Below are 25,408 nucleotides of genomic sequence, written 5' to 3' on the forward strand. Positions count from 1 at the left end.
TTCTCATTGTGCAGCGTTTTCTGCCACACTTTTTCCTTCCCACAGACTTCCCACTGAGGTGCCTTGATACAGCACTCTGGGAACAGCCTATTCATTCAGAAATTTCTTTCTGTCTTACCCTCTTGCTTGAGGGTGTCAGTGATGGCCTTCTGGACAGCAGTCAGGTCGGCAGTCTTACCCCTGATCGCGGTTTTGAGTAATGAACCAGGCTGGGAGTTTTTAAAAGCCTCAGGAATCTTTTGCAGGTGTTTAGAGTTAATTAGTTGATTCAGATGATTAGGTTAATAGCTCGTTTAGAGAACCTTTTCATGATATGCTAATTTTTTGAGATAGGAATTTTGGGTTTTCATGAGCTGTATGCCAAAATCATCAATATTAAAACAATAAAAGGCTTGCACTACTTCAGTTGTGTGTAATGAATCTAAAATATAAAAGTCTAATGTTTATCAGTACATTACAGAAAAGAATGAACTTTATCACAATATGCTAATTTTTTGAGAAGGACCTGTATATTGCCCTAAATTTATGAAGAAATTAAATTTTTTCAATTTTTTTTATTAGATGTGTTTCATAGCGGAAAGTAAAAAATATTGTTTTCTCTTTCTTTCAAAATTGTCAGCCTTTTTTTGTTTGTAGCGCAAGAAATAAAAACCGCAGAGGTGATCAAATACCACCAAAAGAAAGCTCTATTTATGGAAAAAAAGGACATAAATTTTATTTGGGTACAGTATCACACGACCAAGCAATTGTCAGTTAAAGTAATGCAGTGCCGTATCGCAAAAAAAATGGCCTGGTCGGGGGGTAAACCTTCCTGAGATCAAGTTGATAAAAGTCATACTAGCTGAAATACCTTTTTATAACACAAAAGCTTCTAGTAGTTATTGTTCGTGTCATCTGAAAAATGATTCTACACCAATGTCATTATTTATTTTTATAAAACTACATGTTATGATAAGAAATGTTTCTTGCAATAAGATAAAAGTATGAAAATGTCCTCCTGGGGTTTTGTGAATTGATGCCACATTGTTAGAATCTACCAAGCCCAATTTGACTATGTGGTTGGTCTGATATTTTACAAGAGCACTGGTATGTCCAAAGGTATTTGTAGACTAATCATTGATTTTGTAAGTAAGCCGTTTTACCTTGGTAACCCCTGCTTTAAGTAAACTTTTGTACCTTGGTAACCCCCTGCTTTAAGTAAACTGTTTTACCTTGGTAACCCCTGCTTTAAGTAAACTGGTTAACCTTGGTAACCCCTGTTTTAAGTAAACTGTTGTACCTTGGTAGCCCCTGCTTTAAGTAAACTGTTGTACCTTGGTAACCCCTGCTTTAAGTAAACTGTTTTACCTTGGTAACCCTGCTTTAAGTAAACTGTTTTACCTTGGTAACCCTGCTTTAAGTAAACTGTTTTATCTTGGTAACCCCTGCTTTAAGTAAACTGTTGTACCTTGGTAACCCCTGCTTTAAGTAAACTGTTTTATCTTGGTAACCCCTGCTTTAAGTAAACTGTTGTACCTTGGTAACCCCTGCTTTAAGTAAACTGTTTTACCTTGGTAACCCCTGCTTTAAGTAAACTGCTGTACCTTGGTAACCCCTGCTTTAAGTAAACTGTTTTACCTTGGTAACCCCTGCTTTAAGTAAAACTGGTTAACCTTGGCAACCCCTGTTTTAAGTAAACTGTTGTACATTGGTAGCCCCTGCTTTAAGTAAACTGTTGTACCTTGGTAACCCCTGCTTTAAGTAAACTGTTTTACCTTGGTAACCCCTGCTTTAAGTAAACTGTTTTACCTTGGTAACCCCTGCTTTAAGTAAACTGTTTTACCTTGGTAACCCCTGCTTTAAGTAAACTGGTTAACCTTGGTAACCCCTGCTTTAAGTAAACTGTTTTACCTTGGTAACCCCTGCTTTAAGTAAACTGTTTTACCTTGGTAACCCCTGCTTTAAGTAAACTGTTGTACCTTGGTAGCCCCTGCTTTAAACAAACATCAAACTTCACAACACCAGTTTTGTAACAGACTTTTAGCACCATTTATACAGATTTGATGATGTTCATAATTAGGGACTGGTCTAAATAAAAAAATATATTACCATTGCTTTTATTATTACAACATAGCTTTTAAATAGTAGCAACTGTCATTGTGGCATATAAAAATGTAGTTCTTAATGTATGAAAGCAAGCTAGATGAGTTAAAGCCCAAGTGCAGACATAAAAAACACATATTCAAAATTCAGGTTTAAATAACCCGCTTGGCGGAAGTAGACATGCGTGAATGTCTGCACATGCATGCGCATGCGTATTAGCCTGATGGCTGGTACAATGTTTCTGACATTTAGTTATTATGAAAAACCAGCATAAAGGAACACAATGACACCAAAAAATAAGCCCTCGCCCCCAGGGTACAGGCACATTGTGGATCTAGCTGTGGGCTTCCTTTAGCTGCCTTTTTACTAAGTTTTGGGTTTTTTGATAATTATTTAGTTTTTGATATGTGTAGGAATTGTATTTAAAATTTGCCTTTATTAAATGTACCTCTTTGTATATGTTTAGACATTCATTCCTCCAATTCCTCCATCCTCCTGAGGAAGCGGTATAACCCTCAAAACTTTTTGGATTTCCCCCTATCAGCTCTCACTTTGATATCTGGAACGCTGGTCCCATCAAGCTTTAGAATATAATTACAAGAGTTGTATATGAAATTGATCGCTGTATTCAAACAACAAAAAAGGGGATCTAGATATTCAAACAGCAAAAAAGGGGATCTAGATTAACTATAGAGGATATGAAGCCAGTTGCTGTGTTTTTAAAATATTATGTGGGTTACCATTTTTATTTTATGTTTAAAAAAGTAAATTTTTATGGACAAACCCCCCACACACATATTAATACAGTTATGTGTTAAATAGAGAAATCATTACATTTATTTTCATTGCTTCTAGTAGTAGTGTAGTGCACATACCTAAATTGTGACTTGGGGCCTAATTCACTAAGAGTTTGGACTAGAGCTGCTCAAAACGAACTCCAAGCTAAACTCATTAGCATCTTAATTAGGTTAAGCTGCCAGAGTTAAAACTTCAACTAGGTGCTTTAGTGAATTCGGGTTTTGGTATCAGCCCCCTTTATAACTTGCAACACTCGCATTACTAGAGGGAGGGCCAATGTTGTGTGGATATGTATGCTGCATGAGCAGAGGGTTAAAGTGTTTGCTACCCCAACACTTCATATTCCTGATATGTGCCTGCTGTACTATGTACTTGTATGAGAAATTATCCTGTTCCTTTGTGTGAAATCCCTGGTGTTCCTGCCAGTCCCTCTGCTTTCCTATTATTAACTGACCACATTATGCAGGAGAACACACCGTGGTCAGTTCTGTAGCTGTGCTAGGAACTCAGTTTACTCTCCTCCAATGATAAGACATGTCCTGACACGGCCCCGCTGCACATCCATTAACTGGGTAGCTGAGTGTATTGCTGCTTCTCCTCCCCCACCTCTTATGCTGCTGAGAACAGAGGGAATGTGATCACTTATAAAAAAGGGCAAAAAATATTTCCTTTTTATTTATATATATATATATATATATATATATATATATATATATATATATATATATAAATGTTTTTCCTTTCATTTTTATTTTAAACTGAATGGGTTGTTTTACAAGGTGATCATTTACAATCAGTTTAAGCTCTTCAGTCTGCTGCTGCTTCTTAACAGTTCTATTCCAGGTTGAAGGGTGGATCACCAATGTGGTTCTGGCCTTGGCAGTACTTTGTAAATATCAGGACTGATTGGACACAAATATAAACCATTTAATAGGTAAAACCATTAACATATACTTTTTTCAACAAAGAATTATCAGTAGTTTAGCCCTAAAGTAGAACTATAGGCACATATTTTTTTCATTTTGGATAGAGTGAGGGAAGGTTATAACCTCTGTCAGATTTTTTTTTTTTTTTTCGCCATCTGTGTCCCATTGCAGAGATTTCCCTTCACTTCCTGCCCCATAGCCAAACAGGAAGTGAGAGGAAATCCCTGCAAATTAAGGGAATTCCTTGGGGACCCCCAGGTCACCAAAACGAGTGTTCCCATTTGAAGATTTCCCAGCTATTACTTTTCTGGGGACAACCCAAAATTTAGGATTTTCTTTTATTTTCACTTTTAAAAAAAATGGTAAACAGGACAAATAGAGAGAGCCAATTTCCATACAGGAGGTGCAGACAGCCAATAAAATTGACAGGTGTTCTAATCCATCTCCCCTCTATTTAAAACTAAAAAATACATTTTTGCCTATAGTTACACTTTAATGGGGGCACAGACAGCAATAAAAATTGGCAGGTGTTCTAATGTATCTCTACTCTATCCAAAAATAAAAATAAAAGTTTGCCTTTAGTTATATTTTAATAGATGTGCCTATCAATCCCAAACACATTCTGAAATATTGTGTAAAATGTATAATCATTGTGTAATAGAAACGCATAAAACGCAAATCTGCCCTTAATTCCCAAACACATTCTGAAATGCTGGGTAAAAATGTATAGCTATCTTGTAATAGAAACCCATTAAGATAAAAAAATATATATATTACATTCTGAAACACGGATTTTTCAACACTGTAAAAGCTGATACTGCAAATTTACCGTGATGGGTAGCCCAGACCCCTAAATATATAGAGTCAAAAACAAGGGAAAAGGTGGGGCTTTGTAAAGGCCAATGGAAAGAGGAGAATCACAGGTATCACACAATTATAGAAAAATACATATGTATTTTTCTATAATTGTGTGATACCTGTGATTCTCCTCTTTCCATTGGCCTTTACAAAGCCCAATCTTTTTCCTTGTTTTTGACTGTATAAGCTGATTCAATACTAATTTATTTAGCAAAGCAACTTTTTGTAAATTGTATCTTTGTACCCACAACATACTTATTATAAATATATGTACATATATATATTATATATATATATATATATATATATATATATATATGTAATAAATTATATGTACTTAATTAAGGACCTACTTATCATAACAAAAATTTTCTATAAAAAGAGGTTCTGAAAAATAATAATTGTGCTTGTCCCTGTGCTTTCAGAGAGCGGATCTTGCCGTGGCCCCGTTGACAATTACTCTGGTCCGAGAAGAAGTTATTGACTTTTCCAAACCTTTTATGAGCTTGGGTATATCCATTATGATTAAGAAGCCTATGAAGTCAAAACCTGGTGTCTTCTCCTTTTTGGATCCACTGGCCTATGAGATCTGGATGTGCATAGTGTTTGCCTACATTGGAGTTAGTGTGGTCCTCTTTTTAGTCAGTCGCTTTAGTCCATATGAATGGCACAATGAAGAATATGAGGAGGGAAGAGAGCCACCTTCTACGGACCATTCAAATGAATTTGGGATATTTAATAGCCTCTGGTTTTCACTGGGAGCATTTATGCAACAGGGGTGCGATATTTCCCCTAGGTGAGTTGGACAATGCATGTATTTTATGTAAAATATTTTTGAATAGGAAGGACTAAGCATATTGATAGGTGGCATGGGAAAGAAGTGTTCATTTTTTTTCATTATTATTACATTTCTTGAATTTTATCTTTGATTATAAAATAAAAAATTGTACTTTTAAATCTGAACTGCAGACAGATTAAAAAGTTAAAAAGTAATGAATGCATTTATGTATTTATTAAAGCAGTATTAAACCCGAAAGCAAACGTTTATTATATTGTAGCTTACCAATTCTTAGATGGGATGGCTGCATTTTTATTCTTTTTATAGGTTTATTATATTGTAGCTTACCAATTCTCAGATGGGATGGCTGCATTTTTATTCTTTTTATAGGCTTATTATATTGTAGCTTACCAATTCTTAGATGGGATGGCTGCATTTTTATTCTTTTTATAGGCTTATTATATTGTAGCTTACCAATTCTCAGATGGGATGGCTGCATATTTATTCTTTTTATAAGCTTATTATACTGTAGCTTACCAATTCTTAGATGGGATGGCTGCATTTTTATTCTTTTTATAGGCTTATTATATTGTAGCTTACCAATTCTTAGATGGGATGGCTGCATTTTTATTCTTTTTATAGGCTTATTATATTGTAACTTACCAATTCTTAGATGGGATGGCTGCATTTTTATTCTTTTTATAGGCTTTTTTTCCTCTACTTCATCTTGTGATCTAACCAGTACATCTGTTGTTTTTCAAAAGAACAAGCTTTCCTCTGGATGTATCAGTTTACAGGGATGAGACAAACCATTTAATACTGAAAGGGGTGCTTATAATTATCAGCTTTTATTTCTTAACCTATAACCATTATTCCCCCCCCAAAAAAAAAACTGTTTGCTGTAACTGATTTGAAAGTTTTATCTGGAGTTTGGCTTCCATTTGTTAGTATATTTAAATCTGCCAGTACATCTAACACTTCTCTCTATCCCAGAGTGACAGTTCTGCTGTCTGTGGTGCCCCCTGTGCTCCTTCATCGAGAGTGGGGGCACTCTACTAATACAGGATATGTATTACTAGCCAGATCACCAAGTGAAAACAAAAGGAAAAAAGCCTAAAAAAAAAAGAAAACTAATGCAGCCACTACATCAAATGATAGATAAGCTGCAATACATTTTTGGTTGTATCGCTAAAAATGATGATTAAATATATTTAAAATCAACGTAACTAGTAGAAATACTTTAAGTAGACTTGAAATCAGGCTTTTGTAATGCTCTGTACTTGAGCACCTAGAGCATGGGAGAGGGAAAGACAGTACTTATTGCAGGTGCCATTGATTCAGGAGCTGAGATGACCTCTTAAGTCTGTTGTTGTTTACTTGTCAAAGTCCAGGCTAGGGGCAGAGAGGCAATCAAGCGGTGTTGCTAAATTGCCTCAGAGAAAAGTCAGGTCACCGGGCTGGCCGTGCTGTCTGGCAGGGCTGTCTAAACCACAATACTGAATTTAGCAGTCTTCTTGGTGTTCAGCTTTAATATTGTAATGAATCATCATAAAAACAAGCCTGGAAGCTATTTTGTCTGGCAACAGTGCAGTGGTGTAACTATAAATGGGTGATAACCGTTAAGAGGCTTTCTGGGTCTCCCTCCCTAATACCATTGTACATCTAAAAGCATTGGAGGTTTTACGATCAGTGTACAAACCAATGTGCAGAATGGTTTACTATCAGTGTACAACTGTTATTGCGGATGGTTTTACTACCACTGAGCAGCTACAAGAGCAGGTTTTATTATCAGTGTGCATCTAAAAGGAAAGGAAGTTTTAGAACACTTGAGCAACTGCACATCCTAGAGGTTTTATTATAACTGGGCAACTGCCAGTGAAGAAGGTTTTACTATTGGCGTGCAACTGAAAGCACAAGTAGTTGTACTATGCCTGTGGAACTGCAAGTGCGGGAGGTTTTATTATTCCTGTGCAACTGCAAGTGCAGGAGGTTTTATTATTTCTGTGCAAATGCAAGTGCAGGAGGTTTTATTATTTCTGTGTGACTGCAAGTGAAGGAGGTTTTATTATTTCTGTGTGACTGCAAGTGAAGGAGGTTTTATTATTCCTGTGTGACTGCAAGTGCAGGAGGTTTTATTATTCCTGTGTGACTGCAAGTGAAGGAGGTTTTATTATTACTGTGTGACTGCAAGTGAAGGAGGTTTTATTATTCCTGTGTGACTGAAAATGAAGGAGGTTTTATTATTCCTGTGTGACTGCATGTGCATGTGGTTTTATTATTCCTGTGCAACTGCAAGTGCAGGAGGTTTTATTATTCTTGTGTGCCTGCAAGTGCAGGAGGTTTTATTATTCCTTTGTGACTGCAAGTGAAGGAGGTTTTTATTATTCCTGTGCAACTGCAAGTGCAGGAGGTTTTATTATTTCTGTGTGACTGCAAGTGAAGGAGGTTTTATTATTCCTGTGTGACTGAAAATGAAGGAGGTTTTATTATTCCTGTGTGACTGCATGTGCAGGTGGTTTTATTATTTCTGTGTGACTGCAAGTGAAGGAGGTTTTATTATTTCTGTGTGACTGCAAGTGAAGGAGGTTTTATTATTTCTGTGTGACTGCAAGTGAAGGAGGTTTTATTATTTCTGTGTGACTGCAAGTGAAGGAGGTATTATTATTTCTGTGTGACTGCAAGTGAAGGAGGTTTTATTATTCCTGTGTGACTGAAAATGAAGGAGGTTTTATTATTCCTGTGTGACTGCATGTGCAGGTGGTTTTATTATTCCTGTGCAACTGCAAGTGCAGGAGGTTTTATTATTATTGTGTGACTGCAAGTGCAGGAGGTTTTATTATTCCTTTGTGACTGCAAGTGAAGGAGGTTTTATTATTTCTGTGTGACTGCAAGTGAAGGAGGTTTTATTATTTCTGTGTGACTGCAAGTGAAGGAGGTTTTATTATTTCTGTGTGACTGCAAGTGAAGGAGGTATTATTATTCCTGTGTGACTGCAAGTGAAGGAGGTATTATTATTCCTGTGTGACTGCAAGTGAAGGAGGTATTATTATTCCTGTGTGACTGCAAGTGAAGGAGGTATTATTATTCCTGTGTGACTGCAAGTGAAGGAGGTTTTATTATTTCTGTGTGATTGCAAGTGAAGGAGGTTTGATTATTCATGTCACGTGTGATTGCAAGTGTAGGGGTTTTATTGTTTCTGTGTGACTGCAATTGTAGGGGTTTTAATATTCCCGTATGACTGCAAGTGCAGGGAGTTTATAATTCCTGTGCATTTGCAAGTGCAGGCGTTTTTATTATTAGCGTGCAACTGAAAGTGCAAGAGGTTTTACTTTTCCTATGCAACAACAAGTACAGAAGTTTTACTATCCCTGTAACTAAAAGTACAGGATGTTTTATTATTCTTGTGCAACTGTAAGTGCAGGAGGTTTTATTATTCCTGTGCAACTGCAAGTGCAGGAGGATTTACTTTTCCTATGCAACCACAAATATAGAAGGTTTTACTATCCCTGTGTAACTGAAAGCACATGAGGCTTTATTATTCCTGTGCAACTGGGGGTGCAGGAGGTTTTATTATTCCTGTGTGACTGTCACTGCAAGTGCAGGAGGTTTTACTATGAGCGTGCAATTGTAAGTGCAAGAGGTTTTGCTTTCCCTATGCAACTACCAATACAGGAGGTTTTATTATCCCTGTGTAGCTGCAAGTGAAGGAGGTTCTATTATTCCTGTGCAACTGCAAGTACAAGAGGTTTTATTATTCCTATGCAACTGCAAGTACAAGAGGTTTTATTATTCCTGTGTGACTGCAAGTGCAGGAAGTTTGATTATTCCTGTGTCCTAACACCCCTCCGGGACTTTGAGGCAGTTACAGGCAGCGTAAAAAAAAGTTTAAAAGGCTAATGGGAAATTGTATATGTATACAATAATAAAAATAGACAAAAGTCCATAAAACAAATACATACATAAAAGAGTGCCCTAGTCTGGAAGATATGACCTACAATAGCTGCCCATATTTTTTAGACTAGCTAAGGGGATCCTACAGTCCAACCCGACATGTTTCGGAATGATTCCTTCTGGGGATTTTGAGGTACTGAGAAATCTATGAGGTAAAACATGACAATTAGCATAAGTCGTCTGTAATGTACATGGTGATATATTTGGTGTGTAAAAGCATCATAAAATAGTACAAGAGGCTACTTACATTTACATCCAGTCAAAAAGACTTGCCTTCAAATGGAGCTGGAGTGACACATAATCCCATTTGCTGGAAGGATTACAGGCACCCCTGCAAAAAAGTGGAGGCTGCAGATAAAAATGTCAAAAACAGATGAAAAAAAAAAATCACAAATTTATGAGGTTATAATGTGCAATAGAAGAGGTGAGCAGTGTAGATCTAGTGGTCAGATAAAAATAGAGTACAAAAATTTACCAGCCCCTGCCTTTTTTCTAATGAACACAGTGGGTGATCATTACTGATCACTTTCTGTGTTAATTCATATCTGAAGCACAGTAAACTGTGTTTACTCTGATTCACTTTGTGAATGAACAAGAAGCCGCTCAGCACTGTCCAGTGCAGCTGAAGTGGCAGAGAAAGGGACTGGGTGAAGAATATCTGTGCTCAGTCCCTTTCTCTATCTCAACCTTTTACCAAAAGGCTCCTAAAAAAAAAAAAAAAAACAATTTGGAAAAAAAATAAAAAATATTATTGTAAAAAATTATAAAAAAAATAAAAAATTACTGACATTGTCCACTTTCCTACTGATGTCAATATCTGCCTTACTGATATTGTCCACTGCCCTACTGACACTGTCTACTGCTCTACTGACTGCTGACTGATACCATCCATTGTCCTGCTCACCCCATCTCTGCCCTACTGACACCATCCACTGCCCTTCTGACCCCTGTGTTTTAATACACTTTAAAATGTTTTTTTTATGTTTATTTATAAGAGTGTGTGTTTGCGTATGTGTGTATGTATATGTATATATATATACTGTATATGTATATATATATATATATATATATATATATATATATATATATATATATATATATATATATAGTGTGTGTGTATATATATATATATTATACTATATTGTCAAAAGTATTGGGCCTGCCTTTTTAAAGGTACATGAACTTTAATGGCATCCCAGTCTTAGTTTGTAGGGTTCACTATTGTGTTAGCCCATCCTTTGCAGCTATGACAGCTTTAACTCTTCTGGGTAGGTTGTCCACAAGGTTTAGGAGTGTGTCTATGGGAATGTTTGACCATTCTTCCAGAAGTGCATTTGTGAGGTCAGGCAGTGATATTGGACAAGAAGGCCTGGCTCGCAGTCTCCACTCTAATTTATCTCAAAGATGTTTGGGTTGAGGTCAGGACTCTGTGCAGGCCAGTCAAGTTCCTCCTCCCCAAACCTGCTCATCCATGTTTATTGACCTTGTTTGTGCGCTGGTGCACAGTCATGTGGGAACAGGAAGAAGCCACCCCCAAACTGTTCCCATAAAGTTTGGAGCATGAAATGGTCCAAAATGTCTTGGTATGCTGATGCCTTAAGAGTTCACTTCACTGGAACTAAGGGGCTAAGCCCAACCCCTGAAAAACAACTCCACATCTTAATCTCCCCTCTACCAAATTATTTGGACTAGTATACAAAGCAAGATCCTTAAGGACAAGGATGAGCAAGTTCTGACTTCAACTCGATAGAACACCTTTGGGATGAATTGGACGAGAAGGCCTGGCTCGCAGTCTACACTCTAACATCGGGGTCCGACCTCACAAATGCGCTTTTGGAAGAATGGTCCCATAGACACACTCCTAAACCTTGTGGACAGCATTCCAAGAAGAGTTGAAGCCGTTAAAGCTGCAAAGGGTGAGCCAACTCAATATTGAACCCTACAGACTACTGTAAATCTGGGATACCATCAAAGTTCATGTGCATGTAAAGGAAGGTGTCCCAATACTTTTGACAATATAGTGTGTGTGTGTGTGTATATGTGTATATATATATATATATATATATATATATATATACACAGTATCTCACAAAAGTGAGTACACCCCTTATATTTTTGTAAATATTTTATCACATCTTTTCATGTGACAACACTGAAGAAATGACACTGCTACAATGTAAAGTAGTGACTGTACAGCTTGTATAACAGTGTAATGCTGTCCCCTCAAAAAAACTCAGCACACAACCATTGATGTCTAAACCACTGGCAACAAAAGTGAGTACACCCCTAAATGAAAATGTCAAAATTGGGCCCAATTAGCCATATTCTCTCCCCTGTGTCATGTGACTCATTCATGCTACAAGGTCTCAGGTGTGAATGGGGAGCAGGTGTGTTAAATTTGGTGTTATCGCTCTCACTCTCTCATATTGGTCACTGGAAGTTCAACATGGCACCTCATGGAAAAGAACTCTCTGAGGATCTGAAAAAAATAATTTTTGCTTTTACATAAGGAGGGCCTAGGCTTTAAGAAGATTGCCAAGACACTGAAACTGAGCTGCAGCACGGTGGTCAAGACCATACAGTGGTGTAACAGGACAGGTTCCATTAAGAACAGGCCTCACCATGCATCATATCTAAAGGTTTTCTTTGGGAAGTAGACGTGAGTGCTTCAAGCATTGCTGCTGCAGAGGTTGAAGGGGTGAGGGGGGGTCAGTCTGGCAGTGCTCAGACCATACACTGCACACTGCATCAAATTGGTCTGCATGGCTGTCGTCCCAGAAGGAAGCCTCTTATAAAGATGATGCACAAGAAAGCCTGCAAACAGTTTGCTGAAGACAAGCAGACTAAGAACATGCATTACTTGAACCATGTCCTGTGGTCTGATGAGACCAAGATAAACTTATTTGGTTCAGATGGTGTCAAGGGTGTGTGGTGGCAACCGGGTGAGGTGAGGAGTACAAAGACAAATGTATCTTGCCTACAGTCAAGCATAGTGGTGGGAGTGTCATGTCTGGGGCTGCATGAGTGCTGCCGGCACTGGGAAGCTACAGTTCATTGAGGGAACCATGCATGCCAACATGTACTGTGACATACTGAAGCAGAGCATGATCCCCTCCCTTCAGATACTGGGCCACAGGGCAGTATACGAACATGATAACGACCCCAAACACTCTTCCATGACGTCCACTGCCTTGTTAAAGAAGTTGAGGGTAAAGGTAATGAACTGGCCAAGTATATCTCCAGATCTAAACCCTACTGAGCATCTGTGGGGCATCCCCAAACGTAAGGTGGAGGAAGGCAAGGTCTATAACATCCACCAGCTTCGCAATGTCATCATGGAGGAGTGGAAGAGGACTCCAGTGGCAACCTGTGAAGCTCTGGTGAACTCCATGCCCAAGAGGGTTAAGGCTGAAAATAATAGTGGCCACACAAAATATTGACACTTTGGGCCCAATTTGGACATTTCCACTTAGGGGTGTACTCACTTTTGTTGCCAGCAGTTTAGACATTAATGGCTGTGTGTTGAGTTATTTTGAGGGGACAGCAAACTTGCACTGTTATACAAGCTGTACACTCACTACTTTACATTGTAGCAAAGTGTAATTTCTGCATTGTTGTCACATGAACAGATAGAATAAGATATTTACAAAAATGTGAGTGGTGTATTCATTTTTGTGAGATACTGTGTGTATGTGTATATATATATATATATATATATATATATATATATATATATATATATATATATATATATATATGTATACACAGACATGCATGTGTATTTGAGCTCTTGGGTGCACACCATAATACAATAGGCTGCACATAGCTATAAGAGTAATCCAGTATGAAACGTTGCTTCTGTGCTGGTTCTTCCTGTATAATGACTGGTCACTGCTGATCTCTCTTCTATAGAAGAGTGTCAGGCCTTGTATCTGCTCCACTGTAATCTTCTGCTGCCAGCCTGTAGTGGGTGGGGCCTGCTGGGTCGCCCCTTTGGCTCTGCTCTCTGCACAGGCTATGTGCATCCCCATGATGATGTCACTTAAACTTTTTTAAAGTAATAACTGGATTTGCAAAGTGAGTTTTTATCCTGTGGCTATTGAAAATTGTATTTAAATGAACGCTGTTCTGCCTAGATTTCATCTTTAGTGAAACATCCATGTACTTTACCAGGCTTTTGATACAGTTAATCTAGGTCATCATAGCAAGATGAACAAAAAAAGAAGATAGCATTAATATAGTAAGTGGTAATTGCTTTTCATATACTATACCTTGCATGAATTCTTCAGTGGCTTTGCTCTCGTCGGGGCAATATGCTACTGTATTAACAATGGCTTATAATTCATTTTAATTATTAGGAGAGTGCCAGCAATAGCTGCTGCTCCTTGAGCTCCCACAGAGGCCGCTAATAATGTTTGTGTGAATACACTGGAAAAACGCACACAGTGTCTGCAGACGGCCCGATACTGAATCCATACTCGGCAGGGGATATTGAGTTCTCCTCTCCCTTTCTCTAGATTTGTTTTAAAAGCAATGTACTCCCCCCTCCGCGTGCAAATTCACAAAGCTGGACGCAAAGAGTGAAGCTGCACAGCATGGGCAGCCGCGGTGAAAGCCTCTCCCCGCCCACCTGCATGCATAAACATGCATACTAAATCTCATCCCTGTGCCTTACCCCTGCTCAAAGGGGCAAAGTGTTAATTAAATCTCAGCCAGCTGAGTAGTAGATGACTCGCAGACATTGCTGGAGCCGCAGGCCTTCTGGATTTTATGTATTTGCAAAGGTCACCTCCTGATGAGGGATTTTGTGCTGAAAATTAGTTAGACAACTTAGGAAAAATAAAGAAGAAAAAGGGCATACATTAAAGTAAAAAAAATGTAGGAAAGAGTGATACAACCCCTGGCAAAAAGTATGGAATCACCACTCTTTGAAAATGTTAATTCAATTGTTTAATAGTGTAGAACAAAAAAAAAAAAAACCTAATCACAGACATGCCTCAAAACTGTTTTCATTTAACATTCCAAACCTCTGGCTTTAAGAAACACTAATAAAAAAAAAAAAAAAACTGTAGTCAATTGCAACTGTTTTTTCAGATCAAGCAGAGGAAGAAAATATGGAATCACTCAATTCTGAGGAAAATATTATGGAATCGCTGTGTATTTGCAGTTCTAAAAGAAACATCTGCTAATTAGTCTGCAGATTAAAAAGAGTGCTTGCATGCCTTGGTGAGCTGCTGCACTAACCTGATTGGCATGAATTCTGGCTCCAATATAAGAGAGGTAATTTGAAACAAAGGAGAGAATAATAAAACTACTTCAAGAAGGTAAATTATCATGGAATGTTGCAAAAGATGTTGGTTCTTCCCAGTCAGCTGTGTCTAAAATCTGAAGTACAACTCAAATGAGAAGGTTGTTGAAGGGAAGCATACTGGTAGACCAAGGAAGACATCAAAGCGTCAAGATAAAAAAAACTTAAAGCAATATGCCTTGAAAACAGAAAATGCATAACAAAACAAATGAGGAACAAATGGTCAGAAACTGGAGTCTATGTAGGGGACCAAACTGTAAGACATTACCTAAAGGAAATGGGATTTACATACAGAAAAGTCAAATGAAAACCATCATTAACACCTAAGCAGAAAAAAACAAGGTTACAGTTGGCTAAAGAAGAGCTATCATGGACTCTGGATGAAAGTGATATTGGTGATTGTAACGCTCCTGCGTTTTTGTAGTAGGCTGGATTTGCAGCTGCAGAATCTCCACTCAGTAGTCATGTAGAGATGTGTTGAATAACCAGATCCAACTCTCCAGACTCATCACTGTGGGCCTGTCAGCTTCAGCATACAGATATACACACTCAATAAGATGTTCCTGGAGTGATAGGATGTATATGATAGTATGAAGATGATGTGCTGAAGGGACAGGTGTGAACAGTGACAGAGATGGTAAGCACTTGATAGAAATGTTCAGGAGAGTATTAGATGGTATTTAGGTAGAATGCAGATAGGTTAGTAATCGAGTATGGTAACAGGTGGTAAGGACAGCAGATGACAAATACAGGATAGACTAACCCAGTGCAAGGATAGATGGTAGTAGACTCAAGAGCTAGCAATCTATGTAACAGTGCAGATGATAGAATTAGCATGCATAGATAGTAACAGTCCTTATGTGCAGAGGTAGATAGTGTAAGTAAGGTTATGGAGGATTCCCCTGTGGGGTACTTATCACTAGTAAGTTAGTAGTAGAAGGGTCCAGTAGTAAGGGAGTGATCCAGTAGCGAGATACAGGGATCGGTAGCGAGGTTCCGGTCTGTTCCAAGTAAAAGAAAGTAGCTGGAGGTTCTGGCAGCAAGACAAGCTTGTAAGCATGTGGACACACAGGTAGTTTGAACAAACAATGTGAGAGAGAACGCCGGCGGTTGAAATAGCCGCTCTGCGGCGCTCAGCGATGACGTCATCCGTCTTAAAGGTGTATGCGTACCACCTAATTAGAAAGGTGGGACACATATTTGAAAAGAAAATAGAAAATAAGGGTACCAGAGGTACCAAAATCTTACAGTGATAAACCACAAATCTGCATTGGGCAGGGTGATGATGCTGGAACTTTTGTTTGGTGCCGTTCCAAGGAAATGTGTAAAAACTACTGTCTGAAGAAAACATGCAAATTTCCACAATCATTGATGATTTGGGGTTGCATGTCAGGTATAGGTACGGGGGGGGGGGGAATAAAAGTCATTAACTCTTCAATAAATGCACAAGTTTATATCAAGATTTTGAGCACTTTTCTTATTCCATCAATTGAAAGGATGTTTGATGATGATGACATCATTTTTCTGGATGATAATGCATCTTGCCATAGGGCAAAAGCCATGAAAACTTTCCTTCAAGAAAGACCTAAAATGTCAATGGCATGGCCTTCAAATAGTCTGGACCTCAATTCAATTGACAAATCTATGGTGAAAATTAAAAAAAAGGCCCATGACAAGGCTCCAACCTGAAAAGCTGATCCAGGCAACTGCAATAACCAGTTGCAGACTCTGGGCATACTCGACATGCCCAAAAACATGTCATCATTGTACACAGGGTATGTCTAGTACGTCCAGTCCTGCTCTGCTGCCGGGATTTCCCCTGTCTAAGTACAATGCAATCCAGATGTGATTAATCACAACTGCATTGCCGAGTACACAGAGAAGGTCGGCAGCAGGAGCTGTCAAAAAAAAAGCAGTCTGCCAATGTTTATCAACAACTTTGCTCAGCTGCGAACACAGAAAGTTACATTGAAATATTGTATTATTTGTAACTTTCTGTGTTTTTCATCTACAGATCAATGGGCTGAACTTTGATCTGCAGATGAAGAGAGTTACAGCAACCTTGACAATTAATAATTTTTTTTTACCTAATTAAATGTTTCTCTGTTGAACCCCTGATTAACCCATTTGTTTACTCTAATTAGCACTAATTACCTCCCTAATCTCCTTCTTTATTCAATTGTAATTTTCCTGGTGATTTTTTTTCTATTTTATTAACTAATAGTTAAACTGTTTTTGTTTGCTTTGTTCGTTCGTTTTTCATACCTTTTACATATATTTACTGTATATGTATCACACTGAAAGCGCAAAATTAAAAAAAACCCACTTTACTTCATTTGTAAATAACTTTGCAATGCTTTGTACCAAAATCATAATTTTAGTGTTGTTTTAAAACAAAACAGAATAAAATGCACACATTTTATGTGCAGTAACACTATTTTATGTTTAAACTAATACTACTCAAAAAAAATAAAATCCTTTTGTTTAGTTTTATTACATTTAATTGTCTAAGGATTGTGAAAACAAAATTATTGTTGCTTGAAAATATTCACAAAAAGAAAGCCTTGTTTGTCCTTACAATAACAACATAATACATACATTGTTTTTTTAAGTAATGGCAAAATTATCGCCGAATAAACAGGCTCATAGTAGAAATTTGAAAATTGCTCTGGTCCAAAAGGGGTAAACAGGTGTGAGAGCTGGAATGGATAAGTGAAAGTTGGAGCTGGATTGATGAGGAGTGCTGTTTTTTAATAGTTAAATCCATGCCTCAGAGAATTCAGGCTGTTATAAAATCCAGAGGTGGTGCAACAAAATACTAGTAGTGTACTGTAGTGTTTTTTTTTTTTTTTCATGATTCCATGATATTTTCCTCAGAATTTAATGATTCCATATTTTTTTTCCTCTGCTTGATCTCAAAAAAACAGTTGCAATTGACCACCACAGTTTTCTTTTTTTTTTTTTTTTTTGATTCCTAAAGCCAGAAGTTTGGAATGATAAATGAAAACAAAATTGAGGCATGTCTGTGATTAGTTTTTTTTCTACACAATTAAACAATTGAATTAAAATTTTCCAACAGTGGTGATCCCATACTTTTTGCCAGGGGTTGTACATTATTATTGGCCACGATGGGACTAAATGGCTAAACTGTGTATTTTAAAAATGGAACCAGTATCTGGATAAAACAAAAATATCATCTAAGCATAGAATCCAGCACTGTGTAAATTGATGTGACAATTATATACTCAGGAAGGAACCAGTCACATTAAAGTTGCAGGTCCTCCTAATAACAGCACCAAAGGGATTTTCAGCTTTGCCATAATCCTTTAGTATGTTGCAGCCTCCAGAAATATCTAGTACTTCTGGGTATGGGGGAGTATATGACCTCCTCTACTTCCTTCCAGCAGGCAGTGTTCAGGCCTGAGCAACCAATCACAGGACCCAAACATTATCACATGAGGAAGGGGAGAAGGCCTATTACTGTGTGCATACTCCAACAGTGAGTTTATACTCTGAGCTTCAGCATGTAAGCAGGGCAGAGTTTTAGGAAGGAAAATAGTCTGTGGGTGTTTGCCTTTCAAAAGAACCTAATTGGCAAAGCCACAAATAAAGTGATTGTAAAGTCATTTTTTTTTTTTTAAACAACAAGCATTATATACTTACCTGCACTGTGCACAAAGCAGTCCTGGTCCTCCTCTTCTCGGGTCCCCCGCTGGCGCTCCTGGCTCCTACCCAGAGCAATCCCGGTCCTCCTCTTCTCGGGTCCCCCCACTGGCGCTCCTGGCTCCTACTCTTCTCGGTGTGCCACCATAGGAAGCCATTTCTAATCCTGGCACACCTGCAGGCTTAAACCAGAGCTATGCTACCTGTGTCTATACAGTAGACAGAGATAGTCAGCCCCACTCCCCACTCACTCATCACAGGATTTGACTGACCATGGCTCAGCAAAGCCTGGGAGAGCCTCTACAGACAGGCACATCGCTGCATTGAGTGAGGTCTCAGGTAAGTGTTTAGGGGGCAGTACCGTTACCTAAACATTTTTTACCTTAATGCAGGAAATGCATTAAGGTAAAAAATGTTTAGGCTTTAGAACAACTTTAACCTTAAAACAGAACTCAATTTAACATTGTTTTCAAAAAGGAAGCTGGTAGAGAGGAAAATATGTAGGCTATTGTTGCTGATCTCTTGCTACAATACTTTTTTTTATAAGAAGTATGCATATCAGGGTTCATCACTACAGTTGGACTTCCTTTGCAGGATGAACTTTAAAAAAAAAAAAAAAAAATGCTATGCTCCCCATGTCTAACCAGGTGTCTCTAAGTCCAAAGTACAAAATAATGTGTTTATTTGAGTCTAAGCAGCAGTCCTCTGCTGCTCAGTTTGGTTGATGCATTGATAAAAATAAATCAGCTGCAGAATCCTTGTAATTTCTAAAAGCCAGTAACTAATGCACTCCTAAATGCGAGGCTGCCACTTAAAAAAAAAAAACAAAAACAAACAGAGCTGCTAGCAGGTATCAAGTGCAGGTACAATGTAGCGATGTACATACCTGCTGTTACTGTTAGTACCTCCTTTACCTTTACTATGACCAAATTTTGTGCTATTTTCAATATGCAGTGCTTTAAAGCTTCTTGTTTTGAAGCTAGTGTGCTTCCTTCCACCCCAAACATATTTCTGTTAGCCAGTGAAGTAGCTCATAATTCTAATGAGCAAAGAAGGGTTGCGTGGAGATAAGGGTGAGCAAACTCCAACACACCTTTAGGTAAAGACCCCGCTCACACCATTGCATTAAGAACATTGGGTCAGTAGCACTGATGGCGATTTTGATGCAGGGGAAAGGGATATAAGGTTTTCTTAAAAGTGCAGTAGTGTAAATCCTCCACCCACCACTTGCCTACTCCTGAAGCTTCCTTCCACCATATTTTCTTTCTCTCTTGAAGTCTTATAGCTGGTCTTGTGACATTACAGGAAGTTCCTCCTTTTCTTCATCTGGTCCCCTGGCTGGGTGGATGGGCATTCTTCCAGGATTAAGTGAGTACATCCTGTGCCTAAAGGACACATCAAATGACAAGTTGGGAAATGGCAGTTGGCAGAATGAAAGAGCATCACTCTATCTTAAAGAGGACCTCTGGCGCTAGACCAAGGGGGGAGTTGAGAAAAGTGCCAGAATATGAAGAGGGTAAATGAAGATTGGTAATATTTTTCTTTATACATTTCTTTAAGTTTTTCCTTTTTGGAAAAGAATGGAGAACAGTTTGAAGCTGGTTTTTACTGCGGTCTATGTTCCCACTGGGGTATCTAACCTCACAATATCCCGCGGACTGATGCTACCTGGGAACAAAATGAGCAGTACCCAGATTTTTAGCTTGTCCCTGGAATAGAAGCAGAGGTGAAAGTTATCAATTGGGATGTCTGCCAGATGTAGGATTTCCCCTTATTTTGGAGAGAATTACACTTATTTACAAATCTCCCCAATGGGTTTATACCAATGGCTATAAAGACAACAATACTTCTCAGGTTATAACACTTTAAAATTTGAAAATGACACTTTAACAACACTTTATTGCAGGGTTGTACTTTACCACTGCCTGTGGAAGATTTTCTTATCTCATCAGAGTTAACTGTATTGGTCTTAAAATAAAATGATTTGTAAATAGTATGCATTACCTGTCCTGTTTGCTTATGGTTTAAATTTCCACCCTGGCAGTATCCATTTCTGTTTGTTGCCATGGGGAGTTGTAGACACAATGGGATAGCATGTAAGCAATCAGCAGAAAATTGCAGACAATTGTAGACAGGGTCAGAAAGGTCTTTCTGGAATAAAGCAGATTCTAAGTAGACAAAACAATACTTTGAAAAAAACTTGGGAATGAACTAAAGAGCAAGTAAAAAAAAGTTCAGAATTATACCATTTTACACTACACAATCAAATGTAAAAGAGAAGTAGATGAAGGTTTTAACTGGTTTCCATTAGTTCAAGGGCTCTTGTATTTGCTTCTGAACTGCTTTTCTTTCTTGTACAAGTCAATGCATAGGTGTGCACAGCCTATTGCATTAGGGTGTGCATTCCAAAGCTCAAACACACATGCCTTTCTCTGCAGCCTCAGCTGCACAGCGCATTGAATGAATGGGGAGTGCTCAGTGCCGATCGGCTTCTTGTTCATTCACAAACTGAAGCAGTAAACACAGTTTACTATGCTTCACATATGAATGAACGCAGTGAGTGTGTTCACTGTATTCATTTAGAAAAGGAAGGGGCTGGTGAATGACCCCTGCTCTTCATCCTGAAACATCCCCCACAGCAGCCAGGGGGAGAGGATAGGAGAGGAGAGGAGGGAAGCCAGCAGCACTACAGGTTGGAGGAGTAAGTGCAACACGGGGGGAAGCCCAGGCAGTAGTGGACATAGTGATTAGGATGTGCCCAGGCACCCCTGGCACATCCCCTGCACATGCCTATGAGTCAGTGTAAATACAAAAGCAACTTAGCAGCAGTTACTCAGTAGTAGAGTACTGCATTTCAAACAATTCTAAGTCTGATGCCCATGCACACATACTAAAAATATTTTTTGAACTGGACATAATTACAATATAGTTGGAAAGAGTCAAAAATCCTTGTTGGACAGCAGATGAGTATGGAGCCTAAATATGACTTTGTGGTCAAACAGACATCAGAATCAGACCCCATGCTCTCGGTAATCAGCACTCAATAACAGAACACACTTTTAACACACTTCGGTTGGCCATAAATTATACATTCTTCCTGTGCAATTTTCCTTTAGATTTATCAAAACCATTTAATATAAGGTTAAACCTAAACATTTTTGATTTGTATGCAGTCAGGCAGGCTCTTGAACTCTATAGTTGAAAGCAAATATAAAGGAAATTGAAAAAGAAAATTGTATAATTTATGGCCAGATTTCCTAGCCTTCTCTGCAGTGCAAGTCTATGTTAGGACATTTGTGAAGAGAGGGCGTGGCTGTTACTCAACTCTGCAATGACAGAGCACTGCAAGAGAAGAGTAGGTATTGAGAGAAAAAAAAGGGATTTTATTGAATTTCCAAACAAAATCAGACACAAATTATAACTGGAGTACAGGACTATAAAGAGATAGAACGGTATAAGATTTCAGCTGGGCTTTAAAGGTTGTCTGTAAGGTCCCTATAAAAAAAACCCAAAATAATAAAAGAAAAAAAAGTGTCTAAACAAAATGTAAAGCTTTTTTGTCCCTGTAGCTAAATATAAGCAAGTCACTATGTCCTTTATAACGTCCAAACATGAAGCATAATTGAAAAGGGAAGGTTTCTATATGTCACATAACTCTCACTGATGTGATATCAACTAACCAGACATTGCATCTGCCAACGATAATAGTTTCATGTCAGTGTAATTCATGTGGTTTCAATACACAATGTCGTTTCACGTTTATATATACTGTATTCTCTACTACCTATACCTATACCTATACCTATAGAGGGCAACTTTATAAGTAACACTTTAGCACTAATATTGTGCACACTGCAGGACCAATGCTTATAGGTAGGAATGAGCAAAGTGATTTCAGCTAAATTAATTTAGTTGTGAAAAACTGCCGTCGCCATTGAGGAAATATCTCTCAATCTTTCTTACTGAGCTATTTAGTTTAATATTTTTTTTTATTATTATTATTATTATTATTATCTTTTTTTGGAGAGTGCGCTTTTTTAGGTGAATTTAGGATTGGTTTTGTTTAGTGTTTCTTTGACAGTCATTGTGTAGTGTTATTTTTCATTTTAAAGCCCCTTTCACACTGTCTGCTCCATCGGCGGACTCGGTTTTTCTCAGCAGGGGATCGATCCGCCGATCCCCCGCTGAACAGGAGGATGGCAGCTCTGTCTCCGCTCTGTGTGCAGAGACAGAGCTGTCAGGTCCCCGCTGTTCTCTATGGGGGAATCGGAGGAGAATGGACCATCTGTCCGTTCTCTTCCTATCCCATCCGCCAGAAGGATGGAAAATAGGGTTTCCATCCCTCCGGATGTGATGGACAGGAGCGGATCGGATGTCAGCGGACATGTCTCCACTGACATCCAATGCCCCATAGAGATGCATGGGGCATCCCTTCAGATCCGCCTGAAAAACTGACAGGAGGATCTGAACGGTCCGCCTGTGTGAAAGGGGCCTTAACATTCCTTTGATAAAAATGTAAGAAAGGTTGAAATCGGCGCTACCTTCAAAGTGCTAATGTGCCAAATAAATAAATAAGTAGTGTATGAAATAAAGTGCTGGTGTGTATTATTTATTTAAAGTGCTCATATGCTGAGTGATAACGGGTTAAGTACTGCAACACTTATCAATCATAAGTGCTAGTGCCAGAAAAAACTTGAAAAGAAACCAAACCCAGTGCTTTATTCAAATTAATATTGTGTGTTACAGTGGTAAATCGTGGAAGTATACATAAATAACATATAAACAAAAAGTGCTTATTTTATTGAATAATGACTGTAAAATAATAACCTGTTATTATGACGTGCTGTGATCAAAAAGTGATGTGAAACTTCACATATATATACAGGTGAAAAAAATAAATGAAGTAGTGAGTCCTCTCTAGTAGAGAAATGAGAAAACAGGTGTTGATAAAAAGAAAAAAGAAAAAGGAGAGCACGGGTTGCAAACACCAATGTAGCCACTAGGTGTCGCACCCGGCCAGTATACCACCTGTATATCAATAGGGACCAATATGGAATCCTGGGGTTCCCTCACCACAATCTCTCCTCGTCCCGAGTACCTCAGAATACAAAGAGAGAGAGAGAGGGGGACCCCTTGGTGCGATGTATGGTGCCAATCTTTTAAGGGCGAGGTAGTAACTCACGGTTAGGCTGTCCTCGATCAGTGAAGAGATGCCGGGAAGCTTCCGCGTTCCACAGCCCAAGCTCCAAATACCGGAAGTGACGTAGTGACGTAAGACTCCACCCTACGCGTTTCGTAATACAACGTCTACTGGGTAGGGTGGAGTCTTACGTCACTACGTCACTTCAGGTATTTGGAGCTTGGGCCGTGGAACGCGGAAGCTTCCCGGCTTCTCTTCACTGATCGAGGACAGCCTAACCGTGAGTTACTACCTCGCCCTTAAAAGATTGGCACCATACATCGCACCAAGGGGTCCCCCTCTCTCTCTCTTTTTGTATTCTGAGGTACTCGGGACGAGGAGAGATCGTGGTGAGGGAACCCCAGGATTCCATATTGGTCCCTATTGATATACAGGTGGTATACTGGCCGGGTGCGACACCTAGTGGCTACATTGGTGTTTGCAACCCGTGCTCTCCTTTTTCTTTTTTCTTTTTATCAACACCTGTTTTCTCATTTCTCTACTAGAGAGGACTCACTACTTCATTTATTTTTTCACCTGTATATATATGTGAAGTTTCACATCACTTTTTGATCACAGCACGTCATAATAACAGGTTATTATTTTACAGTCATTATTCAATAAAATAAGCACTTTTTGTTTATATGTTATTTATGTATACTTCCACGATTTACCACTGTAACACACAATATTAATTTGAATAAAGCACTGGGTTTGGTTTCTTTTCAAGTTTTTTCTGGCACTAGCACTTATGATTGATAAGTGTTGCAGTACTTAACCCGTTATCACTCAGCATATGAGCACTTTAAATAAATAATACACACCAGCACTTTATTTCATACACTACTTATTTATTTATTTGGCACATTAGCACTTTGAAGGTAGCGCCGATTTCAACCTTTCTTACATTTTTATCACTTTTAACCCTTTCAGGGTTGGTTGTTGGCAGCTTACACCTTAGGTCTTTTTTTGTACTTATTATAAACTCCATAGCGCTGGTCACCTCCTGCATAAAACTTAACATTCCTTTATTTTTTCCACTGTTTTGTTCCTTTCTCTAAAAAAAATATAAAAGAATGAGAAACTGTGTTATAGCAAAACAGGCCCAAGATAGTTTAAATTAACTTTCATAACCCTAAGGAGCCATTTAACGCACACTGCACCCATAAAAATACCAAAAACCCACCTTTTTTTCACCTTCCCTATTGACTCCAATGCATTTTACCACAAGGTCAATATTTCACTAAAATCTCCCTTTTTTGTTGAAACTTTGGAGACACAAACATTTTCAATTTTAGTTCCCTCCTCTCAATTATTTATTAAAATAAAAATGCAAGTTACATGTTTATTATATATAATATGTTTTATTTGCTAGTTATGCTTTTATCATTATGCAACAATCCTCCCAACTTGATTTATATTTTGAAAATGCTGTGAATGATAGTTAAATATCATCAATGTTAGACATTCATATTATTATACAGGATTTATGTATATAGCACTAACAGTTTCCGCAATGTTTTACATTGTAAAGGGAGACAGTGCAGTTACAATACAATTCAATTTAGGAGGGTTAAGAGGACCCTGCTTCTGAGAGTGTACCCTATCTAATAGGAAAGGGCAAGTGGAAAATAAAGTAATAACTGTGGGGGATGAGTTGATTGGAGAAACAAAAGATTCACTTGTTGGCTGAAGGCAGAATAGGCTTCACTGAACTGATGAGTTTCCAGGGGTCACCTAAAAGTGCATAGAGTACAAGATAGTCAGACAGATCGGGGTAAAAAGTTCCAGAGGATGGGAGAGACTCAGAAGAAGTCCTGGAAATGAGCATGAGAAGTCAAGGAAGCCAGAGAGCAGGAGGTCTA

At 38.4% G+C, this 25,408-nt stretch overlaps 1 protein-coding gene across 6 annotated transcripts in view; it reads left to right on the forward strand.

Annotated features, from left to right (window-relative positions):
* GRIA1 (glutamate ionotropic receptor AMPA type subunit 1) overlaps nucleotides 1–25,408 on the forward strand; it is a 455,708-nt gene that overhangs the window by 372,672 nt on the left and 57,628 nt on the right. For all 6 annotated transcript variants that reach the window (XM_082253268.1, XM_082253270.1, XM_082253272.1 and 3 more), the window contains exon 11: nucleotides 5,090–5,460. In XM_082253268.1, the coding sequence (XP_082109394.1) occupies nucleotides 5,090–5,460 (371 nt within the window). The remainder of the gene's footprint in view (nucleotides 1–5,089; nucleotides 5,461–25,408) is intronic.

The sequence above is a fragment of the Pelophylax lessonae genome, assembly GCF_965119305.1.
Source record: "Pelophylax lessonae genome assembly, chromosome: 4".
NCBI lineage: Eukaryota > Metazoa > Chordata > Amphibia > Anura > Ranidae > Pelophylax > Pelophylax lessonae.